At 39.0% G+C, this 21,347-nt stretch overlaps 2 protein-coding genes across 3 annotated transcripts; one reads left to right on the top strand and one right to left on the bottom strand.

Moving 5' to 3' along the window:
- The first annotated feature begins 1,616 nt into the window (after positions 1-1,616).
- Positions 1,617-12,058, top strand: pkp1b (plakophilin 1b). The gene is made up of 13 exons (XM_018661885.2): positions 1,617-1,921; positions 3,126-3,220; positions 4,039-4,487; positions 4,593-4,743; positions 5,413-5,620; positions 5,998-6,157; positions 7,754-7,871; positions 8,904-9,080; positions 9,749-9,919; positions 10,037-10,190; positions 10,452-10,638; positions 10,793-10,877; positions 11,329-12,058. Exons 1-13 carry the CDS (start codon positions 1,732-1,734, stop codon positions 11,401-11,403), a joined length of 2,220 nt encoding a protein of 739 aa, XP_018517401.1. The 5' UTR covers positions 1,617-1,731; the 3' UTR covers positions 11,404-12,058.
- Positions 12,059-12,702: 644 nt separating this feature from the next.
- Positions 12,703-20,064, bottom strand: tnnt2b (troponin T type 2b (cardiac)). 2 transcript variants are annotated; one of them, XM_018661853.2, is made up of 11 exons: positions 19,968-20,064; positions 17,296-17,319; positions 17,145-17,166; positions 16,978-17,041; positions 16,771-16,887; positions 16,573-16,650; positions 16,220-16,321; positions 16,003-16,112; positions 15,831-15,921; positions 15,047-15,087; positions 12,703-13,168 (listed from the first exon to the last, which is right to left on the bottom strand). In XM_018661853.2, the coding sequence occupies exons 1-11, from the start codon at positions 20,047-20,049 to the stop codon at positions 13,078-13,080; spliced, it is 822 nt and encodes a 273-aa protein (XP_018517369.2). In that variant the 5' UTR covers positions 20,050-20,064; the 3' UTR covers positions 12,703-13,077. The 2 variants fall into 2 exon arrangements, with proteins under 2 accessions (XP_018517369.2, XP_050930266.1); XM_051074309.1 differs by having other exon boundaries at positions 16,003-16,109.
- Between the last annotated feature and the right edge of the window lie 1,283 nt (positions 20,065-21,347).

Here is a 21,347-nt window from a genome sequence, read left to right as displayed (position 1 = left end):
GATGAGTATAGTTAATTTCCAATATTATTAGCCAGGTCCTCTCATTCTATTCTACTTTCCTGTTTTAGCATCATTACAAAATAAAAACAAAACATGAATGAAACTGATTTCCTATGCTAAAACATATTTTTTCTGTCTTGCAGTTCAATTTTCCCATGCTTACAGTGGCGGCAGATGGATGAATAATATGCATGGTAAACAGGTCTGGACTCAGCTGTAGTGGAGGGTAAACTTACTTTAATCTAGTCTGTACTATGTGTTGTTTATATTATGTGTTGTTTGTGCACCATTGTGTTTGATTGAGTGGCGTGACATGAATGGTTGTAGCCTACAGTATATTTAACTGTCTTTGCCCAGACCTTGTGAACCACAGCTGTATCAGATGTTTCCCCAGACCAGTATAGTATACTCAGATCCTTAGCTTGAAAATCACCGGTAAAATATCATCACTCAATTACAAGTAAAAGTCCTGCATTTAAAATTACAGGAGTATTATTAACAAAAAAAGTAGAAGTACTCATGCAACCCAGCCCTCTTCTAAGTGTTCATTTGTGTGTACATTTACTCAAATACAATTATGAAGGACTCATACTTGAGTATCTCCATGCTACTTTATTCTACTCTTCCACAACTGTATTCACTTTTACTGCAATCTGTAGATTTTACAGCTGCAGGTGTGAGTTCCTTTTCGGATTAAAATTACATAAAATTTACACACAAACCACTCAGGGCCCATGTTTCAGTTAGCTGTTTGACCAAAGAAACATTTACCTTCTAAACCTCTCCAGTTGTTTCATCTGAATAATTTGAGGCCCAGAGTGGTAAAATGACACAATAACAAAAACAAAAAATTTCTGTAGCAGAACTCCTGTTTCTTACACCATTAATCAACTCATGACCCCTCAGATTTATCTTGTGACCTTAGGGTTGGGAGCCACTTGACCTTAAGTTTCTAAAGTAGTTCAAAGTAGCCAGCTACAGCACTAAAATGATATATGGCACTGATGCATCAGGATCAAGTGTCACCTATAATAATATGTCAATCACAGGGTCACAACTACCTCTACCTTTCATACTTTAAGTGCACTTTAAGTACTTTTAATTATGTGGGATTTACATTGATGTAGTTTCACTCAGGTATAGGATTTGATTCTTTCTTCTTATCATTACTGACAGTGTTTAGGCATTTATGTTGTAGCTGGTGAAGGTGGAGCTAACTTGTTTACATCAGTAATGTTATTTTTTAATAGCTCATCATAGGTTTTAGATGAATTTCTTCATATACAGTGTAACAGTCATGTATTTGCAGTGGAGCAAGGACAATATTTACCTCTGTAAATACAGTGGAAGCAGCAATGTATTGTATCATAAAATAGAAATACTAAAGTAGCCTAATCCCTAAATCGTACTTGATTGAATAGTTGCTCAGTTTCTCAGTTTGTCTGTGGGGAGTACTTTACTCAGCGGGACGTCCACCACGCAGCCGAGAGGTATTTGTCAAGACAAGCATGAGAAAGTGCAAAGAGTGAGAGTTAATGGCACAATACGGTTGAGTCTTGCAGGTCTTTTGTGCTTTAGTGGGTGCGGTCTCACGGTGCAGGGCAGGGCAGGGCAGGGCAAGGTGCACTTTTATTACCGCAGACAACACAGACACTCCGCAGCTGACGGGATTGCCGAACGATCCTCGCTTTGGACGTCGTCGGGCCACACACGGACAGGTCGGGGGGAAAAATGGCGAGTTTGGATCCGCTGAAGTCAGTCATCGCCATCGGCAATGTGGACGACACCTCGCTGGCCGTGCCGTCCGTTAACCAGTACCGATCAGGACAACAGCGCGTCCTGGAACAAGTGCAGACTATCAGGAGGACGAAGTCGAGGCAGTCTAGCACCAGGAGTGGATCTACTTCTTTATCTCCAACAAGTAAGAGCAGCCTGTTCACCTGGGCCGTAGATACAACTCAGGACACTGAGAAACCTCATTTAGGGACCTTGAGCAACTTTAAGAGAGTTTTTATCATTAAAATCTTTTAAGGCTTATTCCAGTATTTTAGCTCCAGGAATCAGAATACCTCCAGACCGAATCCCTGGCAGCTGAGAAAAGTATTGGAACGCCATTAAGACCTTTATGTTGAGATGTAAACCTGTATTGCTTTGTATAACTGATCAAGAATTTCATATTTTCACAGACGAGCTTCTGTTAGGCTGTAGAGAAAGTGGACGGACTTGTGGTTGTTTTAGTTGGAGTTTATAGTTGTGTTGAGTCACAAGCAGTGATTGTTGAAAACTGCAGAATATATCATTAAAAACAGGCCTAAAGAACACTGAGGGCACGTCCTTGGGATTTTCAGGATATTGTTTATGTCATTTTTATGTTTTGGTGAATTTATGTTTATTTTTTACTTTTTTTTTTAATCAAACCTAAATCTATACATGGTGGGTACATTGTAAGCTGATTCCATTATATTTTTTTAGACTAATTTTAGTAATTTTAAGCCATCAAAATAATAAATTCATTGATTAAAGGCCTCTGCACTTGTGCATGAAGAAAGCTTTCAAACACTATTTAGACTCATGTTGGGGAATACATTTTTAAAAAGTTAAGAGATATTTTTGGTTTGTGGTTAGTAATTTCTTTTTTTTCTAAGAGTGGTGTATTGGGTCATTTGGGGCACATGTGACCTCAGTATTTCTAAAATCCCAGCCACAACATTAAAGCTGGTAAATGGTTTTAATGTTGTTTAATGGCTGATAGGTGTATATGTTTCCAATGCTCAGAATTATGATTGAAAAAAAATCAACTAGAATTATATTTAAACATAGGATACAAGTGATTATTGATTTAACATGATCAATAGAATATGCCTACTATCAAAATAAGGCTGGTACAGGTATATTGAACAAGAGTCCACACAGACTTCTACTATTTCATGTTGCCCTTCTGTCTTAAGTGTCGGCCGGCTTTCCCAATACACTGTCGTAGATTTAGATCAGACTTGCCGCCAGGTAACTGAATACATAACCGCCTTTCCTTTCTCCTTAGACAGAGGTGATAAATTAGTGGCAGTGATCTCAGGTATGTATTGTACATATGATAACAGCTGATAACCCTGCACATTTTTCCTCAGGCCCTTCATACGACTCTGTGTTCGTGGATGGTTTGAAGTCACAGTCGAGTACATCTAATGGGATGGTTTTCTTTGGAAATGGCATCTCTAAAACTGTAAGTTATAGATCTTATCTGTCTTTTTTTATTGCACCTTTGACTGCAAGAACAACTCTTCTCACTGTTTTATCATCACAGTGTTATTATAGAGAAAATCACGTGACTCTGAGGCTGTAGCCATAACTGAGGTTTGCTCCTGCAGTTTTGTTGTTTTAAAAAACCTCAGGAGGAGTTTATATTTTACAGCTTTGCACAAATTACACATGCTGGTTTGTGAAGCTTTGGTCTTATTAAGAATGAAATAATTGGAAAATTTATACATTTCTTTGATAGCCGCTCAAAACATTCAGAGGGGTGGGTTGTGTATTTATAAAATCCTTCCTACAGCCCTGATCTGTGGGGAATGCAGAGAACTGACTTCTAATTCCCAGTGAATCAAAGTCACAGTGTTGCAGTTCACTACTATTGACGTGTCATTTTTGCAAAAATAACCATGATTACATTCATTTTCTTTTGCAGTCTAGAGCTGTATGCCAAGCTGTATACCGGGCGTCCAAAATAAAAAGAAATAAAATAAAAAGAAACGGGTCAAAAATTAGTTATACTAATTCTTTCCCAAAAACCTGTTTCCAGATACTTCCATAGTCTCTCTGTCTCCTTGCACAAAAATGTGTTTAGCAGCCTTTCCTGTAGAAGCAGCCAGGCATTCATATAACCACCCGCAGTGTCACACACCAGAGAGATCTTTCACAATTTGATTTGCCTTTGCCAGCTCCAGTGTCAGTCTGTCTCCTTGCTTCGTTGCTGGTGAAATAAACCCTCATGAGCCAATATTATTTTTTCATTACAAACACATGTATTCTTTGGCTCGGCAGCTCAGTTTTGAGAAAAACATGAACCGGCAAGTAATCAGCAATTCCAAGAGATCCACTGTGAAGAGGAACACAGCAGCTTCCACTTACCAGTATGATAAAAGTCACACACCCGTCGGCTCGGCGGCCAGGGGTCAAAACAACACCAGCCACAGCGAGCCTGATCTGGCCCGGCAGCTCTCCATGCCAAAGCGCTCTGTTCCTCCGCAGAGATTCCTCTCCAACAGGGGCACCTACAAGGCAGAGAGGGCCATCAGTCAGTATATAACCAACACCACAGCAGCCCAGCATCAGTTCATGAGCACCACCACTGGCCAGCCTCAGTACACTATGAATGGCACAAGTCAGATCAAGACAAACAACCAGTTCATATGCTCTCAAATTGATACACCCAAACAACTTTCAAAGCTTCAGGTCACAGAAGATACGACCAAGAACAAAGCAGATTCTGGGTGAGTGGGAACAAAATTAGCTTCATTATCTTAATTTTACATGATATGAATAAAGTATTTTGAATGAAAAAACGGAGCTTTTTTTTTTTTTTTTTTACTTTACAGGTGTATGGGAACAAATGGGAACAGTGGAGTTGCAGATATCACCATGAAGGAGGCAGTGGAGTGTCTTTCCAGCAACGACGAGACATATCAGCACTGTGGCGCGTCCTACATTCAGCACCACACTTTCGTTGACGACAAGGCTAAAGAGGAGGTGGTTTATCTTCTTATCTTATAATGCAGTCAGGCTGCAGATAATTTCCATCAGATATAATCTGAGATTCAGTGTGGAAATTTTGAGAAATAGCTGAGGTGGCAAAGGTGGCAGAAATACATGCAATGCATTTTTCCAAAATGAAATCTACTCACCCCATGTCAGTCCGAACCTCACTGAAAAAAATCCTAAATTTCCGACACAGGGCCACAAGATTACATGTTAATGCAAGAAGATATGGTTTTGTTGATGTGGTACTGTACTGGTTATAGATAAACCTACAATTAGTAAATTACCAATTTAAATCACAATCCTTACGACTTTTGTCCTGGTTGATATGGCAAAACACACCCCATGTTTTGCAAGATAAAAGCTTTTAATATGAACCAGCAGCAGGAGTGTCTGGTTTGCATCCGCAGTAACTTGATACAGGTCTGATATGGTGTTAAGAAAGTGAACAGTAAACAATGAGGGTTATATCACTGAGATAACCATTTCCTCAGAGCCCCTTGTCTGTGATAGGTTATTTGAATCAAGGCATTGTGGACTCTGCCACTAACATTGAAAACTTAGTGTGGAACAAGTAATATTAAATTATTGTTTAAAATAAGTAAATAAATTACTGTGTTCCCCGGTTGTGCAAACTTCTGAAACCTTCGTGTCTTGCAGGTGTTAAAGTTCAATGGAATCCCTCCTCTGGTGGCTCTGCTGCACAGCCCCAGTTCACAAGTCAGCCAGACGGCCTCAGCTGCCCTTCGTAACCTGTCCTTTAAAAGCGACAATAACAAGGAGGTGATTCATCGCAGCGGGGGCATCACAGAGGCTGTGGCTCTGCTCAGAGATACAGACTCTGGAGAGATACAGAAACAGCTGACAGGTACACGTTAGCTCTGAAATATGCAAACCTGTGGAGTATAACATAATCCTGTTTATATTCTGCTGTCAGTCACAAAGCTGTTCGAGTGCTGCCGTGCTATAAAGTGTTATCATCACTTGGAGCATGTTGCCAAAATCCACTTGATGTTTATCTAGTGATAAAGCTAAATGTTCATGAAAATTTGTAAAATGTTTAAATGTTATAACAATACAGGAGCACTTAAGGAGCACTTAACACTCTGATTTCAAATGTTTGATTACTGTTATCAAGAGTATTAATCAGGTTTACCATATATCATCATGAATTCATTTTATTTCTTTATTTTTACCACAGGCAGTATAAGTAAATACTGATTGACATTTTAATTTTCTTTCCAGGTCTCCTGTGGAATTTATCCTCTGCAGACGACCTCAAGCCAGACCTGCTGAAGAGTGCGTTGCCTGTCTTAATGGAGCGTGTGATCTTGCCTTACACAACAGGTCCTGACCGGACCACCCAAGACCCTGAGGCCTTCTATCACGCTACTGGATGTCTAAGGTAAGCAGAAAATACAACTGAGCACTAAATATAATTTCATTGCCTTTGCTTTCGTTCACATAAGGTTTAGGATGTCGCTGCCTGTGTGTTGCCCAACTGTAGATCAAGCCGTGAATGCATTACTTTATATTTATACAACACATCCATGCAGCACATCAACTATATATATCAAACATACATCAGGGAATTGAGCATTACCTGGCTTTCCTTTAGGAACAACTTCCTCCAGAGATTTATTTTGTTTGAATATGATGTTGTGCGTGAGAAATGATTTGTGATAAGCCAAGGTACCAATACAAAACTGCCTGCAAGTCGGTTTGCTCCATTAACATGTGTAAACAGTCTGCCCTAGTCATAAAGGAAATGAATGAGTGGAAGGAATGATGTAAGTGTGCCTCAAACGCTGTAAGACCCACCAATTCCTTATTCCTTATTACTACTAGTAGTAGTTTTCCTATTTCTACTCTTGGTCACGCACAATTAATCTCTGGATGTCTGAACACTTCCAGCAGTTGATTTCTGTTTTTATAAGTCTGTGTTTGGGTTTGGTTTATAAGGCATTATTATGAGTTCTTCCCTGGAAAAATACAGATAACTACCACTGGACCAAAATTTATGAAAAGTAGAATATTGTGACAGTGCATATAGGCTAATTTACTTACTCAAATATGTGCATCTATTTGATCCAACCCTTTACTCATAAAATGTTATTTTGCAACCTGTGTAAGACATGTACAAAAAATTCTAAGTAGATTAAGTATCATTGGAGGTAAAACATATACTCAGTTGCCAGGTAATTACCTAAATAAAACTAATGGAGTCTGATACATGGTAATACATAGCAGCCCTGCAATAAAGCCTGTCTTCATAGAGGTTATAATGTTAGAGAGGTGTTTGTCCAGTTTTGTCATTTGGAGGCTGTATTTTTAGGTGAGTTGTTTCTAATATTTTGTTAACTTCACTGATCAATTATTTATTTTTTTTCTTTTTTAATAGGCTTGCTGCACAATATAGAAGTTTTCTGTCAATGTTACAACTTTTGAGCAGTCTCCTCAGGAGTCTGTGGGCGTTGGGAGCTCTTATGCTGTCATTATGAGTGTTAATGTACAGCGTCAACATAAATCAAACTGCAGTGACAGGCAGTAAAAGGTATCTTATCTGCTATATCAGCAAACACACGGCTGCCGTGTAAACCTCCTCTGACTTCCTGTGTCATTCAAAGAAAGCTGTTATTGTTTGAATTGACTGTGGTTTTATTCATTTCTATACTGTGCAATATTACTATTATTTACTTTTAAGGCAAGATGTTATCAATCTCAGACATGATCAGAATTTTCTATTATACTGGTTCTTGAAACCTTTGCTGCAAGGCTTGACCGTAACTGTTACTTATTTAAAAACGAATAAATCCAATACAGTGCCTGAAGGGATCAGCTACAACTACTGAGGTTAATGATAATGATCATTATAGTAATAGAACTTCAATTTTACACTGTCAAAAATGCATTTTTTTGTATTCGCTAATAGTATCACTGTTGACGATGTAATATGTCAAAACATTGTTTAACAAATATCTTGGATTTTTATTTTCAACAGAAACCTCAGCAGCTCAAAGCAAAACAACAGACAGGTGATGAGAAAATGTCGAGGTCTGGTCGACTCCTTGGTCAGTTATGTGAAAGACTGTGTGGAGGCAGGGAAACCAGATGATAAGGTAAAACAAACTAAATGTCTATGTGTTCCTCTTTCACTCTTATTTTCTCTGTGTCACTCGCCTATCACACCTTCATGTGGAACGTGGGAAAAAAACAGACGCACTTGTCATTATAGACAGCAGCTGTAGTTTGAATCAGCCATTGCTACTATGTAGGTGACTTTTGCAGTTTTTATCACAATGTATTGTTTTGTTTGTTTTTTTTTAATTATGGCATTAGATTGTACAGATTTTGCTCTCTCTCTCACTCTTTACCACCAAAATAGCTGTGGTTCTTGGACTAGCTTCATTCAGGATTCTTGGAACCTTGGTGCCATCCAGCAAACCAGCCCATGTTTCCACCAATTTAATCAATCAAGGATGCATCCTTAATGGACAGACCGTGCACAACAGAAGTAAATGGCAGTAGCAAGATGGATCACATTGATTACTTTTTGTTCTGTCATCACTGAGATATGTTGTTATCCAAAAAGTATTTATTAAGTATTTCTCACTTGACTACTCCACAGTTGCCCTCTCCTTTTCTTCTGTAATTGCAAGACAGTGAAAACATTGACAGGGCAACATGGAGAAAACAAAACAATGAATACAAGACAGGACAAATAATAATAGTCTGACCAGGAAACAAGCGAGCAAAGTGACATTTGTTGTTGGATTTTGTGTCGATATGGTGTGTGTTTTTGTGTGTGCTTGTTTAGGCTTGTTTTACTGTATCATGAGGTCCAAAAAAACAGGAGCACTCTATACCTGGGGAGGTTCACCAAAATGCTGGACACACCCACTAGGGGTGGCACACCCACTGATGTTGTCACCGTTTGCGCTTCGGGTCAAGGAAAACCTGATATTTTTTGGTTCCACCTGGGAACCAACTTCTCAGATTCAGATTTTCCGGTTCTGAATCAATTCATTTTTCGTCAAAATTCTCACAACGATTCCAAATTAGGTGCGCAAATCTGTTCTATGTCGGTAGCAAAGGGGTGTGAGTGTTGCATATGCCCTAATGTTCTATCATTGTTCTTCCTGTTAAAACAGTCTATAGAAAACTGTGTGTGCATCCTGCACAACCTGACGTTCCAGCTGGAGGCAGAGGCTCCGACTTTGTTCAGCAGGATCACAGCTTTGGCCAAGACTGTCAACAGAAGCCAAAGCCAGAGTGACGCTGGCCCCATCGGCTGCTTCAACCCACAGAACAAATCTCCAGAACAAGAGGTAAGACGAGGAAGTTGTTCACCACAGACAAATGTACTGATGTAGACCACGGCGTAAGTGATAATTTTGATTATGACAGCTCGTTGTACCTGTCAGTTTGTCTAGACTGCACTTGGCAGTGTGTCTCTAGTCGTTAATTCCTCAGTTAAACTCATTTATTGATTGTTCCAACACTCTGACAGTTATAATAATACTCCAGCATTTCAAAGGCTGGGACTGAGTGTGAGACTTTGTGTTTTGATTCCAGACTCTGTCGCAGTTTTCAGCTTTTACTTTATTAAGGATCTTTTACCACCTGGTTTCTTAACATTAAACAAGCAAATTCAGTAATAAAATGGGAAGATGAAATACACAAGATAGGCTTCAAATTGCAGCATGTTTTCATTTGGCGCAATCAATGTTTTATAAATCATTCAGATTCATTTTACAAAAAATGTTACAAAAAATTGCGAGAAAATCGCAGAGTGTAATTCCGCATTTCTTGAAGAGAATCGGCTACATTCAAAAAATTAAAATGTTTTATTGCTCATACAATACGTGCTGTGAAATGGAGGGTGGCGTAGTATTGAATTATGCTATGAAACCTAAAATCCTAAAAAAAATAATCATTAGTGTGCTGGTCAAGGACAGCTACATATTGATGATGATCTGTTGCTTTTGTCATCCAGCGTCACTTTGACTTTCCAGTAGTCGAGGATCCACAGCCTACCGGAGCAGGCTGGCTGTTCCACTCCAAAACTCTGCAGAGTTACCTGAATTTGCTTAGCACTAGCCAGCGAGAAGAAACACAGGAGGCCTGTTGTGGAGCGCTGCAGAACCTCACCGCACATGAAGGCATTGTAAGAAAAGATATGTTGTGCTGTTACACACTTACTAGGGACTACTTTGGGCGTGCTTGTCCATTAAACATGTTGTTTCTTGAGTTTAGGATCTGATCTGTTTTTCTATACTCACAGGTCTCCAGTGTAATGAGCCAAACCATTGTGCAGAAACTGAATGGCCTGAGGGTTATCAGTCCCCTTTTGAGGTCAAACAAAGTTAACATACAGAGGAACACAGTGGCTTTGGTCGGAAATTTGACCAAGAACCCAAACCTGCACAATGCCATGGGTAAGTACTAGGTGCAAGACAAAACTATATAAGGATTTTGCTTTATCAAACTGTTTTGACTCAATCTTAGATGTCTTCCCCCTCAACCATGTGCAAAAGTTAAAAAAAAAAAATAAAAAATCCAGTAATGTTTGTCAAAATCTACAATCATTTTTGCTTTGCAGTAGATCAGATTAGGTCATTATCTAAAACTGTTTGCAGTTGTACATGTGCTTGCTTGTGTGAAACAGCCAGTGTGTTTTGTTTACCTTGTCACTGAAGCTCGTAAAGCCCTCCCGGAGCTGCTGGGCATCATCACTGAAAGCACCAAGGAAGGGAATGAGTCTGATGACACTCTGGCCATGGCCTGTCAGGTTGCCAACAGCCTGCTAATGAAGGAGCCTGAGATGGGCAAACACCTGTTGAACAAGAACCTGATTAAGTCGCTAATGAGTCTCAGCCAAAACGAGTAAGGTTGCATGTGTGCCCAAACAGAATGCGCCTGCATATGTACTTATAAGAACAAACAAGATTATTCAAGATAAGGGGAATACCTATGACTCAGCTATGCCCTGATTTCCACCTGTTCAAACTGATCTATGACAACTGTTTTCCCTCCTTAGCTATTTGCCCAAATCCAGCAAAGCTGCATCCCTGTTTCTCTACAACCTGTGGTCCGAAAAAGATTTACAAAGCTTCCTGAAGAAGGTGAGTTAAGACTTGTGCCAAGATCTGTCAGGGTTTGGGTGTGTCCTTTCTTGTTCCTTACCTTCAGCATAAAGTCCACACCTTTCTCAGGTATTTGTGAGAAACCGAGGAAGAAAGGTTGAAAGGATTATTTAGTGTACTCAGAAAATGCCCAGCGAATGGGAATCAGACACTTAAAATGATATGGCTGAGGAATCCAGTAGCTCAGGTTTGGGGGAAACGCTGGCAGGACTTTGTTTGCACATTCACAGAGGCACATTACCATTATGCATTATAACCCTTCTGCGGGCACACACGCAGATTTCAGCTCTAGATTGAGGTGTGTTTTTTGAGAATTTGCCATGAGCACAGCACAGTTCAATGCATGGGTTGGTCAACATGTCATTTACTTTAACTTTGGTGTAATTGCTGAGGTGGCACACTGATTTACATCCAACTATTTGTCCCACAGCAAGGGATGACTAAGTCTTCGTTTGTAAATGACGTCACCACGACAGCACTCAAGTCGGTTCAAGTTATTGATTAACACGACAGCTTTTACGGATCTCTGATTGTCTCTCATGACTCACCTGCACATTCTCTGCACATCTGCAGGAGGTAAACACGCTGAGGCTGAGCAGCATCCTTTCTCATTTCATTTCAGACTTCTTTTTTGATCTACATAATTGGTATAATGAATCCATCAATAAATGATTACACAGGCCTGTATACTATGCTATAAGGTAACTTTTTTGTAGGAAAAAGGTGAAGGTTGAGATATAACATGTGAGCAGCCTTTTATTGTAAATTGTGTGTCTGTGCCTGCAATCTGCAATATGGTGCCTTTGCTTTGTTAGATAATAACATTAGGATTAAGACTTTGTTTGCACTGAAATTGCTGTTTTAATATCATGATGCAAAATTGTAAAGTGAATTTGACTATGTAAAATTAACATAGATACCAGCTTATTTTCTGTTAAAATTCATGAGGTTGCTGTAAGAGCTATCACATTATCTTAAGCAGTGATATGTGTTTACATTTTGTAAAGACAACTCTTGTTGATGGTGAATTCTTCTTTTTTCATATGTATATGTACAATCTTAAAACAATCTGCTTGTATTGTTCCAAAAAGTGGCAATAAAGCTGGCAACAATCTACTTTGAGCTGCAGAGGTGACATGAATAAACACTACATCTGGGAATTTGGGTTCATTATTATTAATCACTGGTGTTGCATAATGACTTTTGTCACCTCTTCCACATCTTGTCACACCCCTCTAGGTTTCGCCTGCCGAGTTTGAAACGCTTCTGGGCAGATTAGCAACACATATTTCAATTTCTGTTTACTCCACCCTTATAATTTATTTTCTGCAGTTTAAGAAGGAGCTATCTGAGTCAAACACTGCAGCCGTTGTTGTACTCGGTGCACTATGGCTGAACGGATTTGAACTTTCATCTTCCACGGTTCAAACCACATAATCCACCCAACAGCCATGAGGGAATTCTGGGGTCACGGGTGACATTTCAATTTATGAGGCCTCTGGCATTTCATAATCATTTAATTTTATACTGATAGATTTATGCGGTCGTATGTCATCATTTATAGAAGACTAGTAATACCATGTGTACGTCTCCAGCCTGTCTAAATGGCTGCATAGAGAGAAAACTGACACAAAACTGCCAGTCATAACTGATTTGCCAAAGTAAACTACACATGAACAGTTTTGGCAAACACAATCTGACTTTATTAAAGAAGGTGCGGCTTTTATAATTAGCATTGAAATAGTACTCGTTGTAAGGTTCCCACAAGTGGAAGAACAAAAGACTTAGAGAGAACACATTGTCATTGGTTTGCTAAATAAAGTATTTTTTATTTGCTGTAGTCACAAAATCACAAAATACACACAAGATTCAATTAATTAGTGTCTCCATCACTTTGAGTATTTTAAGTGGCACATTCAGTGGTTATTATCCTTTCAGTCACTGAAACCATTATACTAGGTTACACGCCTCAAATCCCTTAAATAAACAGAAGCTGCAACACATCGCCTGATCAGTCTACAATCAGAAACTTTGTTATACTACTGCATTTCTGCAGGTGAACTCAGCATGCACATCATTTCACAGGTAGCTTGTTTAAGAGCATCTTAGGTTATATTCATAATTGTAACTTTGTTCTTGCATGTTCAAGTATTTCGAAAACAATGTAATTCAGTTTCTGTCACTCTGTTATTTCATTGTCAGACGTTTTCCCCCAGTTGATGTCAGATGTTACTTCCTCAGACCATCGCTTGCTCCTGCTTCCCTTCGAACTGAGAATAAAGTGAAAGAAAGCTCAGACACATCAGCCAGCCAGCACACAACCTGACTAACCTGTAATGCATACTGAACCTTGTATATTACCTTCCACTGTGTTGAAACCTGTATTCGGAGCTACTGTATGTGGCTACAATCCTTGTGCTCTTTTGCTCTCTGCATTTGCACTTCAGAAATTCAATTTATTCTACTGATGCAAATAAGTCACCCTCTGTTGCAGCATTTGAAATTTAGATTATTTTAGGGAAATACCTGTCCCAGGAAGGAAATTGTAGAGACTTCAATTTGTCATTGTATGAGAGCGCGAATTAGCCTTCACTTATCATTCTTAACATTTGGATTTAAATTTAATTTATTTGAAACAGTTCATACTTATAGTTATTTAAGTATATAATTTGTTTTCTTACAGACCAGCATCTGATTGATCAGGAATCCTGAAACTCTTTTTATTTTACAAGCTCATCAGGTCAATGTGAAGTCTGGTCCTAATGCACTTCCTCTCCCTACAGCAGTGGGCCCAAATCTTTTTCTTTTTTTTTTTGCCTTAAAGTGAATTTTAATCATTGAATTTCATTTGAATAATTTTAGAGGTACACATAAAATTATACAGATGTTCACAAAGAGTAAAAAAAGTAAATATTAAGAGAAAAAGCATCATAATTTCATCTTGTGACTTCTTCCAGGGGGCCCAACCCCCACGTTGGGAACCGCTGCTGCCCTCAGATACTGGAGCTACTGAAAGCTTTTCATAGCTGTCTGCTGCTGCAGAGGGGATTTGCTACCAAATAGTTGAACGCTATCTTTATCTGCTGTTGCTACCGAGGTACCTGACACCTGCAGTTTGTCTATGAATGCATGAATTTATCAATTAGCGGTGACAAATTATGGTTTTATGATGTCTGAAGATTTAGTCAGCTTGTACATTTTCATAAAAATAATAGATGTTTGACTTAAAAAAAAAAAAAAAAAAAACCCTAATATAAACCAAGGCTTTATTTCAAAGGGATACTTTGAGACAGATCTTTGGTTGAAATGATGAATCACTCAGTATTTATATATTCATATTCATGATTAATGAAGCTAATGCCATATTCTGAAGGAAAACAAATGTCTTGTTAAAGTTTTACTCAGAGCCCAAGCCCTTGTTGTAATACAGCCTACATGAGACCAGGAGAGGGGATTCACATGATTTGGATGGTGGCAGGGGCCAGTCACTGCTTCATTGTGAGCCGCATTAACACAGATGATATCACATAGAAGTTATGAGATCTCTCAGCTGTTGTATCTCCATTACAACCCATCTCTTTCAAGACTGAGTGCATAGGCTTTATGTTTTTCAGATACCCTGGCCTTTCCTTTGTTAAAGCACCTCTCATGTGTTCGCTCTTTTTTTTTTTTTTTTTTTTTTTTTTTTTTTTTTTTTTTTTTTTGTTTCCCCAGTCCTGCTCGACTGGGTGTACTCAGGAAACCTTAGTCCTGCTGGCACAAATAGCTGGTACCGATGCCTCTTTGAACAAATGGACACCAGAGTATTAAGAGAAGCTGAGAGGAGGTTGAAATGGGAGGAGGTGGAAACTTGATGAGGTCACTAGTTGAATATTTACATCAGGGCAGAATTACAGGGTCTATGGGTCTCAACAGGGCGCTGTTGATTATTGTTTACCTGAATGTTAGCCTGCCTTTTTCTGCTTTGTTATGAGTTTGTATGTCTACTCTTCTTGATGAAAGTTATGATGTTATGCTTAAAACAAAAAATACATCGATTGATTATAGTTGCAAGTACTTGCTGTCATGTTGTACATGTGTTAGAGAGCACAAAATAACATCATAACATGTGCACCATGATATGAGAATCGATAACACAACAGACTTACATTTTCTGATGATCACTGACCCGGTTTCTCAGCACAGTGACCTGAGTGAAGAAAAAATTGTGCATATTGATATTTGTAATGTCCTACAAGGCCAAGATACACTACAGTTTTGGTCAGATCTGACATTTTTAAAATGTATAATTTTATTATGCCTTAACAACATGCAATTTCTGAAGAAAGTAGCATGTCAGTATGGATCAAAGTGCTTCATGGATAATTCATAGACTGATAATGACACAGTTCTGGTGTAAACAGTAAATTGGAGATGAATACACAGGACTAATAAAAATGGTGAAAAAGTAATGATAAGACCAATAAAAAGATTTTAAAGCTTTACAACTTTCCAGTTAAAGCTAACTGGTGAGATAGCCACAGCTAGCCGAAGGTGAAGCTAAATTTATCTAATGTTTCCAACCTGTTCCCTGTATTGCAAAATGTATTTGTAAGTGATTTAACATGCCAATAATTCAGTTTGGCATCCCAAACTGCTAGAATAAATAGCCAGAAATTTTAGGAAATGCACTTTTTCTATTGAACAGTTTGGCTGACTACCTTCAAAACTTCCTATTCCTTTATTTACCTGCCCTGTTTAGTTTCTGCTCCACTGACAATAAACTGGTGGAAACTAATAGTCAGATCTAGTGTAAATGTAAGGAAATATTTGTGTGCAGTTAGTCATAAATCTAATCGTCAGTCGTGGTCTATTTCTTTTGGCCTGTGTCCTAGAATCTGTCCACTCAAAAGATGTTGCTGATATGACTGTCAGTTACATGTGATGTCTTACCTCATACTTCTGCTTTGTGTACTTGTACTGGAGTTCAAATTTCTCTGCCTCCAGCTGGCGCATCCAGTCCCACAGCTCCTTCGCTTTTTCCCTGTATTAGTATGAACAAGAACGTTAAAGTCTTTCATAGAGTTCAGATGGTGAATAACACCAATGGCCCTCAGTCTTTTACTTGAGTTTGTCATCTCTCATGTTGTCAATGTCTAACTCCTTGCGTCGATCACTCAGGATTTTCTTCTTCTTTTCTCTCTCCGTTTGTCTTTTTGTGCCAGTCTGTGTCTGCTGGAGAAAAAGAGGGCACATGTGGTAAAATGCTACTCAGTATGCTGTAGGTTCTCCATCAGTTTATGAGTCTACCTCTGTATTTTCATAATTAACAAAATCATCACCTTGTATCCAGTGAAACTCAAGTTGGACAGAATCATCTTCTTCCTTGCATCTTCGTCTGCTTTCTTCTTGGCCTCTTCCTCTTCTTTCCTCGCTTTCTCTTCCTGGTGGAAAAAATATAGTTTACAATTGATCATCACTGACATTGTCTGAACTGGTTAAACTGAATGTTAAATTGAATGTAAGTATAATTCATAAGTGCACTGGCCAAAGGCAGGGGAGCCAATGACAAGTATCACCAAGTATTTGAAAACCAGTTGTGCCTGTGGTTGAGGTTTGCAAGAACTTGCAAAATCGAGGAAACATCAGTCTTTTTTGACATGTAAAAATTCATCTGACTGACAGCTTTACTCACAGCTAGTTTGTTCTGCCGTTCTCTTTCTCTCTCTGCTCTGATCTTCATCTGCTCTGCTCTCTCCGACCTGCGTTTCTCCTGCCATAGGAGATAAAGGAAACTCGAAATGTGACTTTAAGACTTCACTTTATGATATTGGGTAATAATGGAGACTGAGTGTGTGTGATTCTGCAACAGAAAAGTGAGATATGAGCATACAATTCGATCCGTGAGGCTAAGAAGCTCTTCTTCCTCCTTCTTACGCTTCTCAAAGTGAGCTTCAATCAGAGTCTGGAGCTCAGTCAGGTCCTTTTCCATTCGTTTTCGATGAATGTCCTGAAATTACAGCAAGAGATCAAAATTGTGTGCTGAAAAGAAACACCTTGCAGATGTAAAAGATGATGATCCGTCCTGAGATGAACTCACATCAAAGTCTACTTTTTCTCCATCTGGGATTTTTGGAGCTGCCAGGCCAGGCACGAAACCAGGCCTGAGGAGGATGGAAAAATGAAAGTCTTTTCATGTGAGTATGTCTCTCATGGCGAATTGCGTTTCAATTTGTATTGAATTAATATTTTTAATCATATTCTTACTTTAACTTTGGCTTCGCTTCATCTGTGTATCCATAAAAAGAAAAGGCAAAGTAACATCCTTAGTTTATGAGATGACTTATGATGAAAAAAACTCACAAAGCAACATTCCTCTGCCACAGACATAACCTCTGTACTTATAACCTGTCCATACCTCCTTCATTTTCCTCTCCAGCATCTGCTGAAAGATGAGAGGGTCAGTGCAAAGTCAACATTTAGCGAAGTAGAAAATGTGCAGAGAGCTCACTCTGACATCTCTTGACAGCCCTGAGGCATAAGACTTAAAAACTAGATTGACAAAGGCTGTGACCCTGCTAATCCTCCTGCAGACAGTCCTGCAAATGTAGCCTAAGCTTCATCTGAAAAGTATGTTTCAAAACAGGTAACAGGTTTGTGAAGCAATTCTCAGTAAGATTAAGGTTTTAAAAAGACACATGTAGTTGTAAAAATGTATTTTAAAATTAGATTTAAGTGATTAATTTTGGCAAATAGTTTATATATTATTGTTGGCAGAATGATTTTCTTTTTAAACAAAACCTTTCTGGTTCTCAAAGTTGTCATGCAAATAAACAAAGTGTCATTGTTGACTGACACACATCACCCTCATGTTTGTTTCTAATTTAAAGGAAGGAATAGCTGACATGGAAGAATGACCTCAGTCAGTTGACCATCTCCTGTCAGTGCAGATGGACAGCCTGAAAGGTATGTGGGTGTGTTTCTCTCTGAGAGTCAGAGAAAGCTGCTTAAGATTATCACAGATAACTCATTTGTTTTTCTACACCTGAGTCCCTGCCCAGTAATAAAGAAAAACAAAGAATGACCTTGTTCATCAGCCTGTCATAGCAAACGTTTTGTTCATCCTAATTACATTTTTTGTCACCAGTTATTAATCTTGTATCCATTAGAAGATGCCACAGTAATATACCATACATGTCTAATTTTGGCTTTATAATAACATGTACTTTTATATGCCACACTGTACTACTTGAAATGGAAATTCGAACAGTAACAACAGCACTGTCAGCAGGTATGCAGGTACGATGATGGATTTTAAGATGGTATCATGTTATCTTCTCAGGCTCATATGCTGTCACAGTGCCAGTAAAAAACATGTCTTTCAGATCTGGTAATAATCAAATTTTTCATATGAACTGACACATTAAGTGCACCTGCCCCATGCAGGTATCCCATATACCTCTTAAGGTCAGTAAATCATTTAAAAAAAAAACCCACTGGATTATCTCAAAAATGCATCATCATGAAAAGCTGATGTTTTGGACAAACTGTACATGGTTTTCACAGGACAGTGGCAATATGATCCTGTTCTACATGCACTAATAATGACTGTCATTACACTACAAGGCTGCAGACAGTGTGTTAAGAATACATCATATCTATTTATAGCTTGCATGCAAAAATACATATATTAGCATAAGCAGTACTACCTTCTACCTCTTCCTCCTCTCTACCTCCCTCCTCCACCTCCTCCTCCTCCTCTGCTACCTCTTCCACCTCCTCCTCCTCTTCTGTGCAAAGCAAGTTGGCAGAGTTAGAAAGCAAACAATATGACATTATTTCTGCCATTTTCATGTATTTTTGACAATGCTTTCAAAAAGGAGATAAAGAAAATATATTTGCATGATATTTTTATTTATTCTGACTTGTACTGTTAAAATGTTCCTAGATTCTACTCAGTGTTGTCTTGCTCAGCATCCTCCTATTGAATTTTATTCTTTTATCAGTTAATGTGTTATCTACGTATCCCTGTATGCAAGTTGTAACTAGCAACAGTGGATATGTAGATCCTTTTACATGGCACAATTACATTTGGATACTTTTTAAATGATTTTGTGCATCTTAAGTCTTTCCAGTTCTCATTTTTAAAGTAAGAGGCTTACCAAAACTAAAAGCAAAGTAATAGTAATACTACAGTAATTCTAAAAAAAAAAAGTACAGTAATACCTAATATAGATCACAATAGATGCCACCTCACTGTGCTATGGAGGTGATTTTTGCCATTTTGCCACCAGCTTTCTCACAGTTGCATTTAGCCTTTTCACTATTTGCAGTAGTTTTCAGTGGTGTGCTTTTTTGTCCCTAACATTGCTTTCCTCAATGGGCCTCTGTGGGAAAAAAGTGACACCAGGCCTTTAGTCCCTTTGGCCCCAGAGGGAAACCCAATCTCTTTCCACTGCAAAGAAGGTAAGCCAACCTGCATTTAGAAGACCTCTAACAGGCATAAAAATGAAAGTGGGCATTGTGCTTGTGCTGCTATCTGCCCCAAGGTCCACTTTTGAGAACATAAGCTGACCTACATTACTCTCTAACAGTGCCTGTACTCCACACAGAGGGAAGACAGGTGCTGCTTAGTTTCAGGGACAGCATGGCTGTATAGAGGCCGACATGGACAACCTCACAAAGGAGACCGAAATAGAGCTACGGCCCTTTCTCTCCTCGATGGCAACCCATTGCAGCATTTGAAACCAAAGCACAGATCCACTGGGATGTTTATTCAAGGTGAACTATCTCCAGCCTCAGACAGAGAGAGCTGACTGAGAGGACAAGGGTCAATCTGGCAGAAAAGCTGAAGGACAGAAGCTGCCTCTACAGTGGCACCAGCATGCCAAAAATACAGTATGCGGTGTGGTGAAGCCAGAAGCTTAGCAGATGCAGCGTGTTAAGTAACCAGCGATGTTTAAATGCAAGGCTCAAGTGTGTAAAGCAGGTAACAGAGTGGCAGAAAAGATACAATCAGCCTCTTAAGCTCGATGCATTCAGAAGTTTTACACTGTTTTCAGAGATATTGTTTGTATTCAAAGTACATACCAACAGTATCTTCCTCTCCTTCACACCGTACACACAGAGGCAAAGAGCAGAGGTCGGCAATCAAACATGGGCATAAATACATTTCTGAAATACATTCATGCAACATAATCACAATATTCATGCATTTTTTCATGTTTTTCTATGGTCTAGAAATAGCAGTTGTTCCTGACAACATGCAGCTGCATGAGTCTGAAGCCTATATACTACACTATGAGTACAAACTGTGGAGACTCATCCTGCCCATGTGTGTATGTGGGTTCAGCGAACAGATAAACTGACTTACGTTGCCCCCTGAAAGAAGAAAAACACAGCAAAAATATTCCTGTTACAACTGATTCCATCTATGTTGGTATCACTTTGACATTCTCAATCTCTGCTTTACAGAAATGTTGCAGTTACTCACTCATATGTGGCATCTTCTGTGTCTGACATGTTTAGGATGCAGCCCCTGTACATAGAAGTACAATTCACTGCATCATGATGATATTACAATAATTCTCCATTCACCCTTTATCAAAATATAAGAGAAATACACACACTTACCAAGACAGTGTGATCTGCACTTCAGAAGTGACTCAATGGGGAATTGTATACTGCACCCTTCTCTGTTGGCCATAAGCTTTTAAACCCAGTAGTAGATCACATGGAGGCAAGCTGCCCAAGTCTACAATGGGTGGGCACATACCTGCAAACAGATGGCAGATGGCATTAACTAGAATGGGAAAACATGCATTCTCCATGGACTTGCATTGTCTATTTTTACACGGCAAAACCTAGACCCAGCAGCACAGGATTACTGCTCTCAAAAGGTTTCAGTATATCAGGTCTGGCAGACATGGGGAAGGTTAGAAATAATCCTTGTAAACCTGCTCCTGTTTGCACAAAAATATGCAACTTGAGCCCCTCTGGTTTCCAAGAAAAAATAAATAAATAAAACAACATTATTCACTTTAACTTATTGTGATTCTGCTGATCAGTAACAAAATTATCACACAAGCTTTACACTTTATGACATTATGTAACAGTGCCAGTTCACACCCAAGACTGGAAGTGCACAATCAAATAAATGAGCATAATTTGCTAAAGGAAAGGGGACAATAAAACTCACTCTTTTTACTGGCTCTGTCTCCTCACATTAATTGTGCATCCTTGCCCTCTGTCCTCACATGGCAATAACGTGTTATCAAAAACACCTTTTATGACCTGCCAAGTCTTTTGATACTCCCAGTGTTTGTTGTTAATATTGCATCTGACCACACAGACAGGATTGTGACTCAACAGATGTCTCTTGTGAGCTGAAGCCAGAATGGTGGTGGTGGTGGTGGTGGTGGGGGGGGGTGTTAACATTCTGGCTTCAGCTCACAGGCACAAACAAGGGGC

The sequence above is a fragment of the Lates calcarifer genome, linkage group LG12 (assembly GCF_001640805.2).
Source record: "Lates calcarifer isolate ASB-BC8 linkage group LG12, TLL_Latcal_v3, whole genome shotgun sequence".
NCBI classification, from domain to species: Eukaryota; Metazoa; Chordata; class Actinopteri; family Centropomidae; genus Lates; species Lates calcarifer.
The sequence above is the reverse complement of the archived record's forward strand: the minus strand, read 5'-3'. Positions and strand labels throughout refer to the sequence as shown.

Bases quoted from the DNA above. Each gene is read 5' to 3' on its own strand.
- tnnt2b (XM_018661853.2), bottom strand. From the start codon at position 20,049: ATGTATTTATGCCCATGTTTGATTGCCGACCTCTGCTCTTTGCCTCTG. The intron at 17,042-17,144 runs GTAAGAATATGA...CATCCTCCTCAG, and splicing joins GAAGCGAAGCCAAAGTTAAA to GCCTGGTTTCGTGCCTGGCC. The intron at 16,651-16,770 runs GTATGCTCATAT...CTCCTATGGCAG, and splicing joins TTAGCCTCACGGATCGAATT to GAGAAACGCAGGTCGGAGAG.
- pkp1b (XM_018661885.2), top strand. From the start codon at position 1,732: ATGGCGAGTTTGGATCCGCTGAAGTCAGTCATCGCCATCGGCAATGTG. The intron at 4,488-4,592 runs GTGAGTGGGAAC...TTTACTTTACAG, and splicing joins AAGAACAAAGCAGATTCTGG to GTGTATGGGAACAAATGGGA. The intron at 10,191-10,451 runs GTAAGTACTAGG...TTGTCACTGAAG, and splicing joins AAACCTGCACAATGCCATGG to CTCGTAAAGCCCTCCCGGAG.